Raw genomic sequence first — 21,131 nt, 5'->3', positions numbered from 1 at the left:
AGGGGAAGCCTTGGTGAATGTGGATGTTATCATTGTTACTGTTGATAGACACAGGGCTGAATCCAGAAGCAGTTAACCATCATCTGGTTGTCAGATGATCAGTGTGGCTGGAGAAGCCCTAACGATCCAGAGCTGTGTTTCTCCAAGCGAGTTCTGTGACCTAGGTGGTTGTTGAAATCGTAGATTCTAGGGTGAAGGTCTAGGAACCTGTATGTTTAACAATCCTGATGCACAATAAAGTATGAGACCCTCTATTCATCTGAGAGCTGGTTAAGCTCCATCCTGGGGTCAGGGATCCTCTTTTTTTCCTCAGGTTCACACTTTTAGTCATGGACATAGAGAAATCATCTATGTATCTCCCCACACTTTTCTTTTTATCTGCTAAGAAGCTGACTGATTCAGAGGATATGCCTAGTAATTGTACGATACCGCGAATTTGAAAGGTGGCTAAAATATTTTCTAAAATTTTTAAAGATACAAATTTTTAAGCCATTAAAAAAAGATCAGTGCTTATTAAAGGCTCTTCTGTAATGTTGAGTGTAAATATCTGATTCCCCTGGGTAGCGATGAAGATGCTGAAGTGCCTAAAAGAGATAAGGACATTTGGAGTGTCTGTCTATGGATGAGCACTGCTGTGTTTGCGTGTGCAGAAGAGACTGGCAGGATGCCCTAGAAGACAAGGGACATCTTAGACCAGGAAAGAATTCCATATCTAGAGACAACTCTCCTGTTGGCACACAAATGCAGAGGCTCTTAGAGGGACAGGTGCTTGATGGCAAGTATATCTTCTTTTTGCTCCTTTTGATCCTTCACTACCAGGGACATGCAGCCAAAGGCACCCTCCTCCCCATTTTTTTTTCAGTCCTGACAATGAGCACCTACCTCTTTGGGTCATTCATACTTCTCTGCTGTAAAAAAAACAAATGACCTTCTGATGAAGGACAGCTCAGATTTGTCAGAAAACAATGACACAGTTGACTGTCTAATTGTAGGTTTCTATGCTTAATGAGTATCTAAGTGAGGGAAGATATATGTAATCAGAGAGGTAGCACAAACTTGGGAGCCCTAAAGTATATTATCCCTTCTGCTTTCGTAATGATTTGACATGCATAGAGGAAAGGAAGTCTCTGTTATTTGTCACTCCATCATGAAAAAAATCCCCAGGCAGGAAGACTGTCATGGAGGCCTACTCAGCTGCAGTGGCCAGGAAGGATGTTTTTTTACCTTTGCACTTTCTGGATATTCTTCTGGGGTTCGATGTAGCAAGACGTGGCCTTTGCTGGGAATATTTAGGTATATACAGTTTGCGGCCATGTCATCAGGCACAGTGAGTTTGTCATAGCGGTGGTCACTCATCTGTTGCATGATCTAAAAAGAGAAACAAAGCAGCTTAAGTAGAGCATTTCCTCACACTTTCAAACAGAAGGAAGGCAGTGTGTGGGTATAAGCTTGCAACGGATGCCTAAGAATGTTCCTGTGAAATTCCTATTTCCTCTAGTCATTTAGATTCCCAAGAGGAAAACTCCATGAAGCTACGATTCTTTGGAAGACCTGCAAGGTTTCTTCTTATTGCTTTTCTGAAAGTGTGTGTTTGTGATTTTAAAAAGGTTTTAAAAGTATAATTTTTATAGTTTTTCTTGCTAAGACATATCAATGACACATGAAATGGGCACATATACAAAAGGCCCAGCTGGGGTTTTAATGACATCCTTGGCTGAGTAAGCAGGGCTGCCCTGGTCTATAGGAAAAAAGGACTGTAGTGGTAATCATTCTGGTCGATAATCTGATTTAGCAATAATCACACACACACACACACACACACACACACACACACACACTTCCTCATGTAGATATACTTAAATTGAATTAACCTCTGTTGGCATGTGACACCCTTAATACAATAAGCATAAAAATCAGCTGAGAAGACTGTTAAACTCATATTCCTAGGCTTCACCCCCAGGGATTCTGATCTGGCAGCTATGAAGTGAGGTATAGAAATTTGTATTCTAAAGCTCTCCAGATAATTCTAAAGCAGATGGTCTCAGACCACACTTGGCAAAATAAAAAAAACAAAATAAAAATTTTTAAAAACCCCACTACTGATTTAACAGGTCTATTAATCAAATGATGGGTTTTTTAGTGCCTTAGTATGTAATAACTTTAAAATTTTACAAAAATGAACTCGCACAAAATTTAAAATTCGATGCCTTATCCTCATCTCCCCAACACAAAACAAAAACCCCTTACTACAAAAATATCCAAACACCAAAACAACCACCCCTTTACTACAAAAATATCCAAACACCAAAATCAGACAAACAAAAAATCCAAATATTTTTGGGCTTAGCCATGTAGACTTTTCCCATTCTTTAGCAATATCCATACATTTTAAGGAATTTGCTGAAATGTTACGCCATAAAGTTATAACAAGATCTTTTCCATAATCTGGTTGAATCTACCTTTCTAACCAGGTCTCCCTTTACCCTTCAATATTTGCATAGAAATGTGCTTCATATTACTAGACTTCAGGATTAGGTACTCTTGCCCACTCAGCGGTGGCAGCATTGGACAGTGAGATTCACAGCAGGGAAAGTGAAAGAGACTGCATGTCCCCTGTAGAAAATTCATTCCAAAGAGAATATTAAGGGTGGCACATAGTAAGTTCTTCCCGGCTCACCAATCAAGTAAACCATTCACTTCTCCTAGTGTGGGATGTGTCAAAAGCTGGGAGAGGGCAGGAGTAATCTGATAATGTAATATCCTTTGCACAGAAAGAAATATCAGGAATGGGGATAAGCTCAAGCACTGTACCCAAAGGCTGAGAGACACAAAGATGAACAGGACACAGATCCAGGTTTTTCCTTATGCTGTTCAAGAAGACACTATACTCTGTGGTCCTAACCCAAATGATTTTGGATATAAAACAATAGGGAGTGGTGGACCTGGGGTAAACTAGAGAGTTTGTAGCACCTGAAAGTATTAAAACAAAGAAAGAAAAGGAAAAACTTCGTGTATATCGAACTGAAAATATGTCTCTGTGACCCATGATTTAGTAAAATGGTCCAGAAGCCTAATGAGCAGATGGATTTCTTCAGATATAAGTGGAGCGGTCTCTAAATGCAACATGAAAGTTAGGGTTTATGAAACTTTCAGCAATCACTCTTGATCAGTCTGGTCAGCATGTTTCTTTCTGCGTCTAGAGAATGGGAATGTACTATGTCTGAATCTCTATTATGGTGTGTAATTGAAGGTGGGCCAAGATAGCTAGTCTGCTCATTTACAGTTAGAACTGACTGTCATCCTTTATGTGGATTAGATCAAGTTACTGGAGAAATTCAGGATTTCTTCCAAAACCACCAGGAGACAGTTCCCTGGGCCAGAGGGTTACTAAGTAGGACCTCAGGGATTCAAGGACCTCACAAAGATCCTTAAAACATAGTGTGTATAGCCATTGTTAATCTGGTCAAGCTCAGACACAAAGAAAATGAAATCCAGAAAATTGAGTATTTCCATTGACCTAATTTTCTGAGCAACTGGGAGAATTGTGGGCAACATGATTTGGTCCATCACATTCAGACTAGTTGCTCCCACCATTCAGAAGCACTAGATAATTACCAGTTGGTTTTCCAGTTTAATTCATGGTCTACAGATGATTTACTACATTCTTTATCCAAAGGTAAAGAAATCACGTATCACTCCCAGTGTAAGATGAATTGAAAGAGAAAGAAGCATGGCAAGATCACACTGATGGGCCTGACTGTACCTTTAAAGGTCCCATGAGCAGCCTGGTCAATTTCTCCACCTTTCGGTCTGACTCATGCATGTCCGGTAGTTGACTACAAAGCAGAAACATGGAATGTTGTACATTCCAGAGGAAGTGTTATCAAGGAGTGTTATCAGTGCTGACTTCTTGTTTATCAGTGAGGGAACAAATTAAAATCTCCAAGGTTGTGCCTACTTCAGAAAGTGCCCAATTTCTTTTGACAATGGAGACTATATGTCCTTTCCTGGTGTGCTTTATTTACTTGGGCTCCCTCTCTTTCCACCCTCCCTCCTATCCTCCATCCTCAGCTCCTTGAGTGAACAATCCTGCCACTTTGGTTCCTCTGTGTTTGCTTTGTTCTTCAGTTAATGACATTCATTTGAAATTGTAGTCACTGCTTTTCCTCCCTCATTGGTGTTTCTCTCTTTTCTGGACCTTATATTTATAATTTATAGCTTCTGGTGGGAATATTCTTAAAATTATTGACATCAGAGCCAGTACCCAACCTAGCGTTGTTTGAGGACAGTTTTTTTTATTTTTTTTTTCTCACTGTTGTCAGGAAAGGAATTATAATACTCTTGGCAGGGAAATAATTTAACACTGGGAAGAGATAAAGTAATTCACTGATAAATTCCGCTGAGAGTTACTCTTAAAATAAATGTCTTAACAAAGCCACCTTAGGAAAAGTTTTTCAATCAATTTATCAAGGGCCCATGGTTATCATTTCAAGACAGGCTAAAAAATGTTCCTAAAGAAATGACTTTCAACAACAGGACAGGCCCCATTTGGAGTAGTGAGTGGTTTAACTGTGGAAAGGAGAAAACACAAAAGCTATGTCAGGCATAGTCTTTCTAAATGAAAAGGATTCAGGAAGTGGTAACTATAAGTAATAAACAAAAAATACATTGTTTTTTCTTGAAAAAGCTAAAGGTGCTTATTCTAGACACAAAGAGTTTCTGTGTTTTGGAACAAAGAACAGGTTTCTCTTTTCCTGTGAGAGTAATTGTTTGCCTTTCTTGTATATGCTGCTATTGTCTGAGTAAGACAGCTTGCCATTTATTTATAGCTGGGTTCAGGAAATCCACGTATATATGCAAGACAGGGCACTCATCATTCAGAGAGGAACACACAGAAAAAGATTCAGAAGACTGTATCTCTAACATCTTTCCTCTGTTGTTGGAGCCCACACAGTGAGGATGTGCTCACGTGGCCCACCTGGCAGGGCATCACCTCAAAGAGCTCAGGCTCCCAAGGACAAAGATGCAGCCACGGAAAGGGGAGGGGTTAGGTTTTGTTTCCTCTTTGTGGATGCACAGAAGGCTTTGTTAAAGGATGAGCATCATTTCAAGTATCTTGAGAATGTGGCTGTTGGCTGTTTAGTTCTATGTGCCAGCATTTTTTTCCTAAAAAAGGGTGGAGGTGGTATGTTGCTCCAGACCTCTGTGTAGTGTTCTTTTAACCACAGGGGATATACTTCCTGTTTCTCATTGTGTCTCAAGCCAGAACGGAAAGGAGAAAGCACCTAAACTCTCTATGGACACTAAATTCCCAAGAGGCCCTAGACTCTGGATAATACACATGAGTTCTACATGGCTTTAGAGAAAGATCTGAGAAGTCAAGTCTCTGCTCTAAATGCCATTTCTGACTTTGGCCATTTCCCAAAGGAATTATTCCACTTTGTGTAAAACAGTAAGAATTATTGGGATTGGACACAAGTGGTGTTTGGTTCAATCCAACAGTCCTTTATGGAGGCCCCCCTGGGGCCAGGCAGGATGACAGTGAAAAGTGGGGAAGAGAAAGACAGCCAAAGATAATTTAGTTGCAGGCTCTTCCTTCAGGAGATGACAATCTATAATTTAAGGCAGGACAAGGCTATGAAGGGAATGCTAGCAGTAAAAAGAAAGTCAACCTCTCTTCCATTACAGGCAACCCCTTAAAGAAGAAGGCATGTGGCAGAGTGTAAATGGCTCTGAGAACCATGTTGGCCAAATCATCATGGTCTGTTACACAGCTGCTGGTTTGGAGGAATCCGCCTTGCTCCCCAGAATGGAGCTGTCACAAAATAGAGTGGGAAACGTCTGGCTTTCAGCCCAAGAGAATTTGCATGGCTAGTTGCATTAACAACCAGGCATTTCCGGCAGTTCCCAACATTTCTGGGAATTTTCTCATTCAAAGGGCTGGAAGGCAGCTACATTCTCCCACTTGTTACTCATGGTTTCATTGTATTACATCAATTATTAAAAAAAAAAATCTTGGGCTATGTTATTTCACAGAAACAAACAAGACAGTAAATCCTTTTATGGGTCAGATACTGAAAGGTGTGTGGAAGGTATTTAGAGATGGTTAGGAAATATTCAGAATGTGTTTTTGGCTCACTCATAATTGATCATTTATGAAATATACATATGTACTCATGTCAACATATCAAAATAGCCAATATTAAAGGGACAGATTATAAATTCTATTGAGGTATACGACATATGATTCTCCAGCACACTTTTTGTTGCTCCTGGATATTTAAAATCATTCATTCATTTATTTATCTTCCATCAAGAGTTTATTGAGAGCTGACAATATACCAGGCATTAAGCCCAGACAGTCCTTTTAAGGCTGAGTCAATACAGCTCTGGATAACATTCTAGGACTATTATGTTTTCATTTTTTATGGATCTTCCCATGGATCAGGTCAAAATAAACACAATCTGAGAGAAGTTGTTTGTTAAACATCCTCTCTGAATTGATGGGCTATATAGATCCTAAGAACTAAGTAACATGGTTCCTTTCAGTAAAATCTGAGCCAACTTACAATGCCAAATATTCCCTTTGAAGCTAACTGCCACAAATTTCCTCCATAAAATCTCTCTCATATTTGGAGTTGCTACTTTTGTTCAGATCATAAGGCCCATCTGAACATCGGAACAAAAGAATTCTGTCATTCAAATTACAACCACAAATCACATGAACCAATTCTGGAAGGGATCCTCAAAAGTGGTTTCTGTGGAAGGGAAAGCTGGGAATAAAGCTCTCATCCTCTTATTAGACGAACACTCTGTGCTCCATGGAGGGCTTAGGAGCAAGGCATAGGCAAGAGGAACAAAGTTGAGTCCCTGGGTGAGTCACAGTCCTCGCTTTCTAATTTCAGGGGTGTAGAGGAAAGAAATTCAGAAGCACCTGTTCCAAAATGCAAAATCTGAGCTCTTACCTCCCTTCTAACCCCTGCCCATGCATCCTGTAAGACTAGCTCTGTGGCAGAAACAGATCTCCCACATTCTTGTTCTTGTACCTTGTATGTAGGATGTATCTTATTGCCTACTTGGATACTGAAGTCATGCCTTGGCTATGCTTCCCCAGATACCTGCACCCTATTCCCACCTTCAAAAATTAAAGCCTTTGGGTACTGGGGGCTTGTGGATCTTCCAGGTTCCCTGTGTCATTTGACAGCAAGAAACAACTGGAGCATTTATTGAGCTATCTTCTCTTTACTGGTAGTTCTCCATTCTTTGTTTCTCACAACAATTCATTTTTATAAATGAGAAAACCAAGGTTCAGAGAAATTCAGTAATTTGTCCAAGGTCCCATGTTAAGACAGTAAATCCAAGATTCAAGTCCAGGTAGGTCAACTTCCAAATGCCTACCTTTTTCCTGTCACACCAAAGTACCACCTCTCCAATATCCCTTGAAAGACTAGACCCTGAGCTCACTAACTTGCAGCCTTTGGGCTGATTTTTTTCCTGTATATACAACTTATTTGACATGCATATATTTTTTAAAGTTTGCATTTTAATGCATTTTAGATGGAGAAGATCTGACTCCTGAGGTCATCTGAGTTCTCTACTGAACTACATGGATTGGTTTCCTTAAAGCTGTCATGTTCTTTAAGTAGGTGAAAGAAGAGCAAAGATAGTGGGTAAAGAGGCACTATCGCTTTTAGAGTGGCAGAGGAGCAGGCTCCAGACTGAGAGAGGAGAAAACGTCAAACATACAGTTTGCAACGATGCCCGGTATCAGCCCTGACTCTGATCCCACCACTGGTGGATTAATGCTTATTTTTCTGTGGGAGCAAATATTACTTGGCTGTCTCATCAAGAGGGTGCACATTTAAATTTTCTTTGACAATAACTGTGATTGCTTTGCTTTAGAGTCATTCAAAATCTTCTGCTCAGTCTACTTGGCCATTTGCAAAAGGGTTGCCTTGGGGTTGGAGAAGACTCATGAGAGAGAGGTTTTTTTGTTTCTGGAATAAGATGAAGAAAATCATCATTGGGGCCTCCAATTATATCTTAGCCCAGGTAGTTTAAAAAAAAATCCAAAAACTTTAATGTATGTTCATTACTCTGAGATTTTTAGCTCCAGGCAGTAGTGTGCTAGTAAATGTAGGGAAAAATATATGCATAATATACCCACATAAATTTATTAAAAATTTTACTGACACCTACATAAATTTATTATAAATTTTACTGATATAAAGGATGGGCACACCATTATATAATATCACCATCTTGCATGTATACAACAGATGTAAGGAATCTTAAGAGCACAGCTCATGAATGGAAATATGTAGTGACAGAATTAGGAACTGATAAGTTTTAAATATTTACTACTTTTGCTTTCAGTATAATTTATTTAGTTTGAAGCTCACATAATTTACTTTTTAATAATGGCTGTGTTTGGGACATCTGGGTGGCTCAGTGGTTGAGCATCTGCCTTTAGCTCAGGTCGTGATCCCAGGTCTGGGGGGGTTGAGTCCCGCCTCAGGCTCCCTGCAAGGAGTCTGTTTCTCCCTCTGTGTCTCTGCCTCTCTCTCTCTCTGTGTCTCTCATGAATAAATAAATAAAATCTAAAAAAAAAAAAAAATAATGGCTGTGTTTAACAACCAGCTGGCAAAATACCTGAAAATTTAACAATTGGCCCCGTAAGCTGGTAGGAGCTGGTTCCAGCAAACCACTGCTCTACACAGGAGTCTTCATGTTTTATAAGACTTGGCTCCCGGATGTTAGCATAAATTGGCTCTTCATAGAAGGTTAAGTAGCCCTATAACCTCTTTGTTAACGCCATGGATAATTTTAGCTTTAAAATTTGCCTCATAGAACTTTTGCTTCCTCATGGGCATATAATAATTGAGGATTAACTTTCAATAGGTTTATGAAACTCATGAACTCTTAGTTGTAGGAACGGTGGCAAATTGAGTGTGCTAAATAGGAGCTTAAATTCATCAAAGCTCTCAAACATGCAAAAGAAGGTGAAAAGGGAAACCCGTTTCACACTAACTGGAAGCTTCAAGTCTGATTGTCGTATGTGTAAAGGAAAAAATGAGAATCCATAGTTTGCACTCTTAAACTTGGTTCCAATTTAATCTTTCCCTTCCCTTCCCTTCCCTTCCTTCCTTCCCTTCCCTTCCCTTCCCTTCCCTTCCCTTCCCTTTCCTCTTTCTTTCTTTCTTTCTTTCTTTCTTTCTTTCTTTCTTTCTTTCTTTCTTTCTTTCTTCCTTCCTTCCTTCCTTCCTTCCTTCCTTCCTTCCTTCTTTCTTTCTTTCTTTCTTCTTTCTTTCTTTCTTTCTTTCTTTCTTTCTTTCTTTCTTTCTTTCTTTCTTTCTTTCTTTTCTTTCTTTCTTCTTTCTTTTTTTAGCAGACTGCATCCAGCATGGAGCCCAAATGTGGGGCTTGAACTCATGACCCTGAGATCAAGACCTGAGCAGAGATCAAGAGTCAGATGCTTAACTGACTGAGCCACCAGAGACCCCTTGGCTCCAATTTAAGTCATTGTTTTCCTTTCAAATCATCTTATCCTTTTATTTCTGGTTATTTTGCTATCTTTCATGCATCTTTGTAAGCCACCCTTACAAAATGGGGTAAGGCAGGAGTATATAATTTCAGACAATTCTTCTAAAAAGGTGTTTTTAAATTATAAACAAAAAAACAAATTATAAACAAAATTACAAAACATAAGCTTCTTACAAAAGATTAAACTACAAAAAGTTAAAGTTCTATTGGACTTAAAACAACTATATACCTTTGTCAAAACTCCTTGAATTGTACATTTAAAGTGTGAATTATATGGAAATAAAGTGCTATTATATGGAAATTATATTTCAATAAAGCTGATTTTTAATCATTGAAGTCTTCTTCCTCCCCTCTCTATTCCATCTTATTCTTCTCTCTTCTCCCTTTCCCTATGGTAACCACTATTCAAAGTTTGATATGAGTTTTTCAGATCTTTTCTTAAAACACACACACTCAGAACAAATCTATTTACCCCCTCTGAATTTGTCAGTAAAGGAACCTGAACATAGCAGTTCAGAGGCCCCAGTTCCACTTCCCTCAAAGGCTGGTAATGAAAATCTCTAGGTGTAATTATATGTGGCCTTGTTACTCAATTTCTGTGATTCTCATTTCATTTTCGTCCAAGTATACTAAGTAGTTTCAATACCTGAAAATGTTACACAAAAATCTAATAAATATTGGGACTATATTAGCTATTTTTTAAAAAAGATTTTATTTATTTGACAGAGGGAGAGAGCACAAGCGGGGGAGCAGTAAGCAGAGGGAGAGGGAGAAGCAGACTCCCCACTGAGCAGGGAGCCTGAAGAGGGGATCAGTCCCAGGACCTTGGAATCATGACCCTAAACTGAAGGCAGTTGCTTAACCGACTGAGCCACCCAGGTGCCCCTGTATATAGATATTTAATTCCTGTCTTCTGAAAGCACTCTTGCTGGCATGGGCTACTTGATGTTCAGGAGTCACTGCTGACCCTAATCAAGGATATAAGCACCTTAACTATGATATGCTCAGAAATTAATATTTCTGTGAAACAAGGCTGACAAATCTCATTCATATTTTAGGACTGGGTTTCTTAACCTCAGCACTATTGATATTTTAGACTAGATAACTCTTTGTTATTAGGGCTGTCCTGTGCATTGTAGGCTGTTTAGCAGCATCCCTGGTCTCTATGTACTACATGCCAGTAGCATCCATTTCCCCCCACCTCCTGCATGTTGTAACAAAAATATCTCCAGACATTACCAAATGTCCCCTAGGGGGCAAAGTTGCCTCTGGTTGAAAACCATTGTTTTTAGGAGAAAGTCATCAAATTTATTTATATTTTAGGAGAAGAGCAGATATTTATGGGAAGGAGAAGGAAAAACAACCAGAAAAAGAAAGAAATCAAGTTTCCAAATAAGTATACTATTTACTCTTCTATTCTTCCTCTGAATTATCAAGAGCCCTGAAGAGAAAGTGCAAAGTGTTTAAGAAAACAGCTGTTGTCCTCATATATCTTTTCCCAGAAACTGAAATACCCTGTAAATGATCACAACCAAACCATGGCTAATGAAGAAAACAGACATCTTCACCTTGCTTGCTCTTGTGTGGGGAGTTACCTGGCTTTCTGCATTTCAAATTTTATGTTTTGAAGTGGGGTTGGTGAGAAACCTTGGTTTCTTTCTCGATATGGTCTTTGCTAGTGTTAGACAGTGAATGTTGACTAAGTACTCCAAGCAGCTGAGGAAGTGATCTCATTTTATAGATTACTAAGAATTGTAAGTTTGAGAATGAGGCACGAATTTGGAAATTATTGAGCCCACTTCTCTTTTACAGAGATTCAGAGATGAAAAGTTAATTGACTTAGCTAAAAGCATAGAAAGTTAGTGAACTGCAAAATGAGGACCAGATCTTAGCTCTCCTGACTCAGTCCAGGCTTCTTTACTGATATTAATTTGGAGGAGAGAATTTGATGGGACAAGAAGGAACAATGTCAACTCCTCCCTGACCCCCTCCTCCACCTCCACTTTAAGGGGTCTCTCTACTCTTCAAGATCTAACTAAGAATGTCTTGTACCTCTATTCTTTGATTTGTGTAATATCCTAGGCCAGTGGTTCTCAACCACAGCTACAAGACTAAAATCATCCGGGGAGCTTTTTAAAAAGTACAGATTTTGGGGTCCCAACCATTGAGATTTTCTTTTTATTTACTTGGTCTAGAGTAAGACAAAACATCAGTATTTCTTTTTAAACATCTTGCCCCTCCCCTTTTAACTCTAATATGTAGACAGGATTAAGAATGACTATTTTGTGCCCTCTCCATAATTTCTACCAATCTTGGAAGTAAAGAGTGGGAGAGGGGGAGGAGGTTTATATTTTCATGTTATCTCTGGTCCCAGTTTCCAGTGAATTTGATCCATTCAAAGACATAGTTATTTTACAGGTGCTATCCTTCTTCTAAACCCTTTCAACATAGGCAGGGACTTCAGTCTTTCTTTGATTGTCTCAAAAAACCCTATTCACATAGGGTAATAGTTTTTTCTCATGTTTGGCAGGTCGACATATTGCAGTAATATGAACACTTAAAATTGAATACTGAATGCTGGTGTCCTTCAAAGACTTGACAAGCCTGTCTTGTGGCTGAGGCCTCTTCTCAGAAAAACTCTGTTTTTCTCTTCTCTCTCCATCTCCATGTTCCTAGTGCTTCTACAAAGGACATTTTTGCTTTCTCTTTTGCTGTATTGTCTGCTCAGAAGCTTTCAAGGACGGCACCTTTCACCCCAAAGGACCTGTTGTATTTTCATAAACAAAGACAATTCCCTCCCTAATTGTGATTCAGGGTTTAGTTCTTCTCAGGGTCTGGTGAATATTGTGGTTCCTTCCTCCACACCAATTCTCTGCTTTCTTAGTAACTGCCTCACTTCTCATTTGTATATCTACACTGCCCTGTGTAGCCCACGTAATGGGGGGAAGTTAATTCCACCAGACTATAGGCCTGAGGTTCCTTTCTTGGTTCACAGAACCAATGGTGTCTCAGTAATATTTTCATGGTGTCTTGAGACCAACCAAACCACACCAAAACCAAAATAAATAAACAAAATACAACTCCCCTCCTCACTGCCCCCACTACCCCCCAAAGAACCATAACACTTTTGCTTATTTAGTATTTAATTTAGGTCCAAACAAGCCAACAGTAGAACTGTGTATGTTATCTGACAGGTATATCTGTGCTATTTTTGAAATGTTAAAATAGGCCATGGTGCTCCTGAGAGTTTGCTGCAGTGCCCCAGCATGCCTCCATGCAATCAGGAAACTGGATCTCTGGTGTAATTCACCCCTTGGTTATAGTAGGTGGTTTAAAGATGGGCAGATGGCCAATTCAGACTAATAAGAATAGACAAGATCTGAAAGAGGTTTCCTTACTTTTCTGAGAAGGTTAATGTCTCCCTCCCTGACTATAGGTGTGCAAGCATGTCGTCAGAAGCTGCTGGTGGTCACTGTGCTGCCCTGATTAAGAGCCAGCGTTATGCTGACATGCATCTGTGTTAGGTGGAGAAGAGACACAGAAGAATCTGATTCTTTGATGGCATCATTGAGCAGATCAATCAAACTTACTGTAAAGTCTGAATGACTTTAGAACTACATGGACCAATAAATCTCCATTGTTTTGGCAGCTTGAATTGAGTTTTTCTCTTAATGCCTAATGCAGACAAATAGGCTTTATCTAAATTTGGCTATAATAGACTAAATTTGGCTATAATAGAAACTATCTGCCCTCTTGCCCCTCCCCCCCCAAATGACTTTCAAAAAAGTTTATTTCTGTCTCATGTGAGAGGAGTTTTGAGGTCATAGTCAGTGTAGTCACTTGACAGTCATCAGGAGTCCAGAGTCCTAGCTTTTTGCTCTGCTATACTTAGGGTATAGCGCACCCTTGTCTTCATGGTATAAAATAGCTCTGGTGTGCCAACCATCACATCCTTTTTTCAAGCAGCAAGATTCAGGAAGGGGGAAAAGGTATAATTGCTCCTTTTCAGTCCAAGTCCTGGATTTCATACCTAGCACTTCTACTTTTATCTCATTGGCAATACTTAGTTCTCATTATTATACTTAGTAAAAAGGAAGCTGAGAAATGTGGGGTTTATTCAAAGTGGCAACATGCTCATTTAAAACTCAAGGTTCCAGGCACCCGGGTGGCTCCGTTGGTTAAGAGTCTGCCTTTAGATCTGGTCCTGATCCTGAGGTTCCGGGATCGAACCCAGCAGTGAGGGCCTGTTTCTCCATCTCCCCCTACCCCTCCTGCCTCTCATGCATGTGCGCTCTTGCAAATAAATAAATGAAATCTTTTAAAAAGTGAAACTCAAGGTTCAATAAAAAGGAAGGGTAGAATAAGAAGTTGGAAAAAGACCAGTTGACATTCATCAACGGTTTAAGAAAGTAATACATATTTTTACATTGCCATTATATATATTTTGATTCCTTAGGTGATTGACATACTGTTTGAATCCAATGAAGTCAAGGTATCCAAGTCATTCCAAAAGGAAAGATTATTTAAAAGCTTCCGGGGAGGTACAGTTACACCCTTTGTGCAGTGCTTTGCAGCAGTGCTTGGTGTGTGGTAGATGGTCAATACATATTTGCTGAATGTTGAATGAATGAATGCTTTTTAGCACTGCATTTCAGCATTCAATAATCTTAAAATCCTCCTAAAATCTCCTAATGCAATTTCTTGTAAGACACACTTAATTAGCAAAGAGAAGTTGCCCATCAACACTTGGGTCATACCCTTCTGTGTAATCAACACTGGCCACGGAATGTCAGACTTTGATCAGCTTTGGTTGCTCTCCAGAGGTCCTTTTCAAATTCTTCCTAACAAGTTCAGGAATGGGACCAGACAAATTTCTTACCCAAATAGAGATCTGGATTTTCCTCCTCCTTTCACTATTCCTACTTGAAAAGTTTATTTATTTATTAAGATTTTTTTTTTTTAAGATTTTTGTTTGAGAGAGACTGAGCAAGAGAGAGAGAGAGCACCAGCATGAGTGGGGCAGAGGGGGAAGCAGACTCCCCACTAAGCAGCGAGCCCAATGTGGGGCTTAATTCCAAGATCCTGAGATCCCGAGATTCCAAGATCATGACCTGAGCCAAAGGCAGATGCTTAACTGAGTGAGCCTCCCAGGTGCCCTGTCCTACTTGAAGAACTTAGTAACATGTTTATTTTCAAGCCATAGGATGTCAGACTGTAGAAGAAATGTAGACTTTTCTATTCAAGTCTGATGGCCTATGTGCCTAATGAGAATTAGAGCAATAACTCACTTTAGATACATGTTTTTAATATACAAGTGTTATCAACAGACAGAGACGGAACACATGATATGTGTCTTTTATTCTGTAAGCATTTCCCCCTAAAAAGGCACAGCATTTTAGAGAAAAGTGAGTTCTTCATAAGCATTTGTATTTCAATAGTCTGGTGGAGTTCTGCATTGTTTTCTTTCACATAAGAGCTATTTCTCTGAAGTGCCAGTTATTTTACTCAGTATGATATTATTCTGAATGATAGTAGGTGGCATTTTAGTTCAAGGCCATAGCAATTTACTTTTAGAATGAATTTTCTCCCCCTGCCATCATATGCCACTGTAGGAACTGCTATCTGGTGAATTCCAGACAGAGCCAATGCTTCTCACAGTGTGATCTATGGATTACCTGCAACCAAATCATGCCATGGTACCTGTGCTCAATCCCAGTCTTGTTGAATCAGAGTTTCTTCTGGGGAATCTGAGGAATGTGATGTGTATTTCAAATGTGATTCTTGGGTAACACTAAAATTTGAAAATCACTTAGACTTCTCAAATTAAATTAACATGATTTTTACACCTAAAAGGTATTATTACTGCTACTGATATTACAACTACTAGTAGTTGCATATTGAGCCATACTGAGCTCTTATCACTTGCCAGAGTGTGAATATAAAAACAAATGAGTGAGGGGAAAATGTGCATAAAATGCAATAGACTTAACATCTTTCACTTAGCTTCCAATTGGCTTTTTTTTTGGTTGAATATCTATATGATGAGTCACCTCTGAATATGTGGTCATAGCTTGAACTTAATCTCACTTCAGAAGGAGATTAAAAGGGAATGGCCATTGTAGTATATCTGCAAAGCTTCCTTTTTTTTTTTTTTTTTTTTTAAACATCTATGGACAGTGTTTGAGTAACAGTAGGACCCAATTGCAGCATCCAGTGACCATCAATGAAAAGCAGATTTAGAAATATTCTTAAAGACTGTTGGAGTGGGACGCCTGGGTGGCTCAGTCAGTTAAGTGTCTGCCATGATCTCAGGGTCCTGGGACTGAGCCTCACATCCTGTGCCCTGCTTAGTGAGGGGCCTGCGTCTCCCTCTGCCTGCTGTTCCTCCTGCTTGTGCTTTCTCTCTCTCAAATAAATGAATAAAATCTTTAAAAAAAAGAAGACTGCTGGACAAACATGACATTTAAAAGATAAAAACAAGGGAAGATAGTGATTATTTTTTTTAAAGATTTATTTATTTGAGAGAGAGAGTGAATGAGTGAGAGGGGAAGAAGGAGCAGAGGGAGAGAATATCCAAGCAGACTCCTGCTGAGCACAGAGCCTGACGTGGGGCTCGATCTCATGAGCTACGAGATCAGGATCCGATCCAAACCCAAGAGTCAGATGCTTAACCAACTGAGCCACCCAGGCACACCAGTAAGTGATTATTAATAGCAGGGTAAAAATACTAGTGGAATAGTTTTGCAGGAAGGTGGTAGCAAATTTAATTTGTTTCTCTTACATGTGATTATTTCTATGGATGGCCCAAATTCTGGTATTGTATGAGGTAGTATGGATGGTTCCCCTAGAGACTAGCAAATAATTTATAGTGGAAATGTCACTCTTTAGGGTCTATGTTTTACCATATGCTTTATTAACTTTCAGCCAAGCAATAGGATACTCATCAACACCTAAGGCATTTAATACATGTGATTTCCATGGAGAAACAGTAACCCAAAACTCAACCATCCTCCCTCTAGCTCAACTGATACATTTCCTAATCCCTTCAACATCAAGGGTATTGGTGTTGGCATGGCCGAGAGAGTCATGTAGGTCATGCTGTGATGCACACTTTCAGCCCACGACATGATAATCATCCTGGTTTTTTTTTTTTTTTTTTTTTTTTGGCGGGGGGTGGACAGTCTTCTGCCAACTCAATTCAGCCAAAAAACAATAGGACACTGTTGGAGATGGAGGGCATGCAAATGTTAAAGTGATTTTTTTGGTGTGCCTTTAGGATGAATAGATAAAGATAATAAAAAATAAACAGAAAAGAGTAAAGGACAGAGACTCCAAATTTGGATGAGCCACTGACTGCTGCCAATGGAAACTGAAATGGGAGCCAACCCCGTTAGTGTCCTACAGGCTTAGACAGGGGATGTCTACCCGAGCCACTGTCAGTTGAATATGTCTCCGTCTAGCTCAGTTCCCAAAATGTGAATCTAGGTCAGCGAAATCCAGCAACATACTTTTGCCCACAGATTTTCTATGGTTTGTTCCTGTGTAGATGGGGAGGACTGAGTTCATGGTGACAGGGAGAGTGGAACTCTTTTGCAAAAATTCCACCAAAGTCACCATCTGGTAGTCATTTCTGAAGTCATTTTGTTCATCACTGTCCCCTAGGACCTAGTACAAGGCCTAGCACAGAACAGGGGTTCTATAAATATCTGTCAAAGTGCTGATCTGCTCCTTTTTTCTCCCATGCCCCTCAAATCCCTCAGTCACAGTGTTCTGTTACTACTCTAAATGGAACTCTGCTCCTGCACGGCCCTCTCTATTTTCACGACTACTTCTCTAGCCCAGACTCTTCTCTTCTTTATTTCTGGACTGCGTGATGGCACCTAACTAATTTTATTACTCCTAATCTTTATGCCTGTTAAATCATTATGGGCATACTGCCAGATAGATTTGTTCTAAAATACCACCTTCAACTTTTATACCTCGGCTAAAAAATTATGAGTGCCTCCCCACAGCCTGCGGACAAGAAAACCCTCATTCCTTGGCCTTTGCACCAGCCTCAACTTATTTCCGGAACCTTAACTTTTTTTCCTGTACTCAGCCCTTGCTCCAGCCATCATCTATTGATTATGAAAATAGATATTCCCCCACTTGTCCTATTTGTAATAACCATTCCTCCTCTATGACAGGCTTGTTCTTCACTCTGGTCCACTCGGACTTGGATTCCTATCTCCTGGGATCACTCCCTCCTCAGAACTCCTATCTCTTCTAGAGTTCCCTCATCTATTAGTCATTTATCTTGTGTTACACTGTGCACTATTTATTTATTTATTTATTTATTTATTTATTTATTTATTTATTTAAGATTTATTTATTTATGATAGAGAGAGAGAGAGAGAGGGGCAGAGACACAGGCAGAGGGAGAAGCAGGCTCCATGCCGGGAGCCTGAAGCGGGACTCAATCCCAGGACTCCAGGATCCCGCCCTGGGCCAAAGGCAGGCGCCAAACCACTGAGCCACCCAGGGATCCCCCTGTGCACTATTTATTTTAATGTCCTGTCCTGTTTCTTCAATTCAGCAGGAGGCACCTTGAGGGCAAAGACTGTTTCCCACTCATCTTAAGGTCCCCTGTGCTTGAGATAGTATCTTTCATAGAGTATCCAGCAATAAAGAATATTGCTGGATAATGCTCAGGAAGCTCAAGCTTCAAGCTCATCTGTTTCGATCGCCTGTTTTATTTTTTCTATTGCCTTTTAAGAAGACTTTGTGCAAAGGGGATAGTAATGAGAGGCTTTAGAAGCTCCACTTCTAAATTAAATGGTTGCTACTTTTTGCCAGGTGTTTGTACATCCACATGTTCAAGACACAGTCCTTCACCTTAACTGCTCATCCTGAAATTTCTGATGAGAAGAAAGGAAGCTCTCATTTCCTAGTGAGGCTGATCTATCTTTGTTTGTTCAGGATGAGACTGAGTACAGGGGAAGCTGGTGGTAGACCCAGAATGACAACCCATGAACTAGGATTCTAAGTTATCTGCTTAGCCCTCATTGCCATTTTGGCTCTTTAGACAACTATGCTTCTTTACTAGAATCAACATATGATTATATTTAAAGCTAAGTTCTTCTCTAATATCAGTAATGGTGTGAAGTTCAACCTTTTTGTCTCTTTGGCACTAATCTTCACACCTGCAGTCCTGTCAGACTTTTCTGTGTGTGTGTGTGTGCACACACGCACGTGTTTTGGGGGAGAGGGTGTAAGAACATGAGTCAAATGCAAATATCCTGTCCTTAGAAAATGATAACAGCAATTTTTTGGTCACTTGGAATATTTTCATAAGGAATTTTAGCATCCATCAAATGGATTAAATGATGGCATCCAAGTTATTACCCAGTTGGCTATTATTTTTTAAGTTATATAATGTTGAACTCTAGGCAGCAAAAAGGTAAGGAGTTTTTAGCTTTTGATGGCTTTAATCATGACATTTTCTCTATTTTTATTGCTACTTGGAAATACATAGTTTTGTACCCATAATGTATAGTGGTTGGCTTCTTCGGGTGTGTATTATTCAGGATTCTAGGTGCTTTTGGAACTTGCAGAAAACCTGGGAGGCAGAATTACCTGTGGAGCTTTTCAAAAATGCAGAAGTGATCCCAGACCCAGAACATTAGGATTTTCTGAGTTAGGTTCCTGGTAGTGTGTTTTCAGAAAGTTCCTCAGGTAGTTTTATGCCGCCTCTCATTAAAAACCACTGATTTAAGGTCACTTAGGCCTTTCCCTGGGTAAGTAAGAGTCTTGGATTCAAAGGCTCATTCAAAGACCATTTGTTTGGTTACCCAACATATGCTTGAATTCCCTCTATAACATCCCATAAAGTCTGTTGAATATTTTTCAATGTCCCATCATTTAATGGACAGAATAAATAGTACTTTAAATGTAATTTCTTCCTCTTTTTTCTCTGAAGTTTTCTTGAAAGCTCAAGAGAATAAAAACCCTATTATTATTCCCTTTCTCCTACTTGGCCAATTTTACCTTCTTCCTGCCTTGGAACTAGGACTGAAATTCAGCATGGCTGTTTTGGTCTCACAGCTTCAGATTATTTATGGCTCTATCATGCCAAAGTATTTTATTTTGGCCACCCTAGCCTTGTTGGCATCCAGCTCTGGGAATATCGTCAGATAAGGCAACTGCTGCCAGGAAAAGAAGCATAAACAGTTGTTACAAACTCAGAGACTATTTGGTTTTCTGTTAATTTCTTAATTCAGGCATGGTAGATATTTAAAAAAAATCATTGTTTTGTGGCTCTGGTAAATACAACTGGAACAGACAACCAAATAATAAGACTAAATTAAACCTACAGTGGGATTGTCAGCATGCATTTCATATTTGGTAGGGACCCAAAGTGGGAAATCTTGTGGCTATACACTGTAATTCACTTTGACAACAACAACTAGAAATGCAGAGTCTTTATTTTTCCATTTCAATCACTCTGTTGATACTAGTTAGCTCTCATTCTATCTTTTGGTTTTTGCTATTTGTTGTTCCAGTTGTCATCAAAGGAAATTCCAGGCAATTAAAAAACATACAAAATCCAAACATATTAAGGGTTTTTCCATGTTCTTCCTTTATATGACCATCTATAAAATAACATGGACATTTTTGGACATAAAATCAATGCTGAAGCTGAGTCAAAATGAGAGGAAATACTGTCTGAGTGACCTCTATTATATAGTTAGTCATTCAAAAGAAAAAAACATGCCTCGTGCTATGCAATTTAAATTAGCTGCAAAGCAGCCCATGTCCTCATTCAAGGAATCTTACAAATGCAGTTAGTTATTTCAGGAAGTAGATAAGAAACCAAAAGATATTTCCATCAAGATACATTATGAGCATCATAATTTAAAATTACAACTCTACTGGAATCCACGCACTAGATTTCAGCTCCATTTACATGACAAAGACAAAAAAAAGGAGTGGTGATCTCATAATTCTTTTCTTACCACATCCTTTTAGTACTCCTGTCGAAAGCATTTTAAAATAATAATTCATTGTGATACAAAAGAATAGAATTATTAATCTAAAAAGAGGCCAATAAACAAAATTGCAGATGGCAAAAGGAGAAAAGAACTGGTTTCTGCGAAGGGTTAGGAAGGTGCGAGCGCTCTTCTTCCTGCCTGGTTCACAGATGGCATAGTCCCCTGGCTTGTTAGCAACGCAGCCCCTCTAGCTCAGAGCTGCCTCATCTGATTAGTTTGGGGAAAGTTTTGGCTAAATGTTACTCCCCCACCTCTTCCCTCCTTCTCTGCCTCCCTCCCTTTGTCTTCCTTCCTTCCTTTCTTCCCCCCCCCCCAATTGACTAGAGGACTGAATGCTATCAAGGAGAGATTGAGTTAAAAATCAATACAGTGAGTCCCTCCAGAAGGTAGGAATTAGAGTCTGTCGTCCTGTGACAGAGTGCATGTAATTAATCCAGGTTCCTGGAAAGGAAGTCGATTTTGGAATGGATCGAGGAAAAAATGGATGGGATGTGGTGCAAATCTACTCTTTGCTGTGTCTTTGCCTCCCCAACTTTACGGAGGTATAACTGACAATTA

The 21,131-nt window shown here is 39.5% G+C and overlaps 1 protein-coding gene and 1 long non-coding RNA gene across 5 annotated transcripts in view; one reads left to right on the top strand and one right to left on the bottom strand.

Annotated features, from left to right (window-relative positions):
* DDAH1 (dimethylarginine dimethylaminohydrolase 1) overlaps positions 1-21,131 on the bottom strand; it is a 134,265-nt gene that overhangs the window by 4,157 nt on the left and 108,977 nt on the right. For all 3 annotated transcript variants that reach the window (XM_025417783.3, XM_025417782.3, XM_025417784.3), the window contains exon 5: positions 1,225-1,368. In XM_025417783.3, the coding sequence (XP_025273568.1) occupies positions 1,225-1,368 (144 nt within the window). The remainder of the gene's footprint in view (positions 1-1,224; positions 1,369-21,131) is intronic.
* Positions 1-21,131, top strand: part of LOC118354921 (uncharacterized) — a 66,438-nt gene that overhangs the window by 8,318 nt on the left and 36,989 nt on the right. The gene's annotated exons all lie outside the window — the stretch shown is intronic.

The sequence above is a fragment of the Canis lupus genome, chromosome 6 (genome assembly GCF_003254725.2).
Source record: "Canis lupus dingo isolate Sandy chromosome 6, ASM325472v2, whole genome shotgun sequence".
In the NCBI taxonomy this organism is placed as follows: domain Eukaryota; kingdom Metazoa; phylum Chordata; class Mammalia; order Carnivora; family Canidae; genus Canis; species Canis lupus.
Note: the sequence above shows the minus strand (reverse complement) of the source record. Positions and strands in the feature narration are given on the sequence as shown.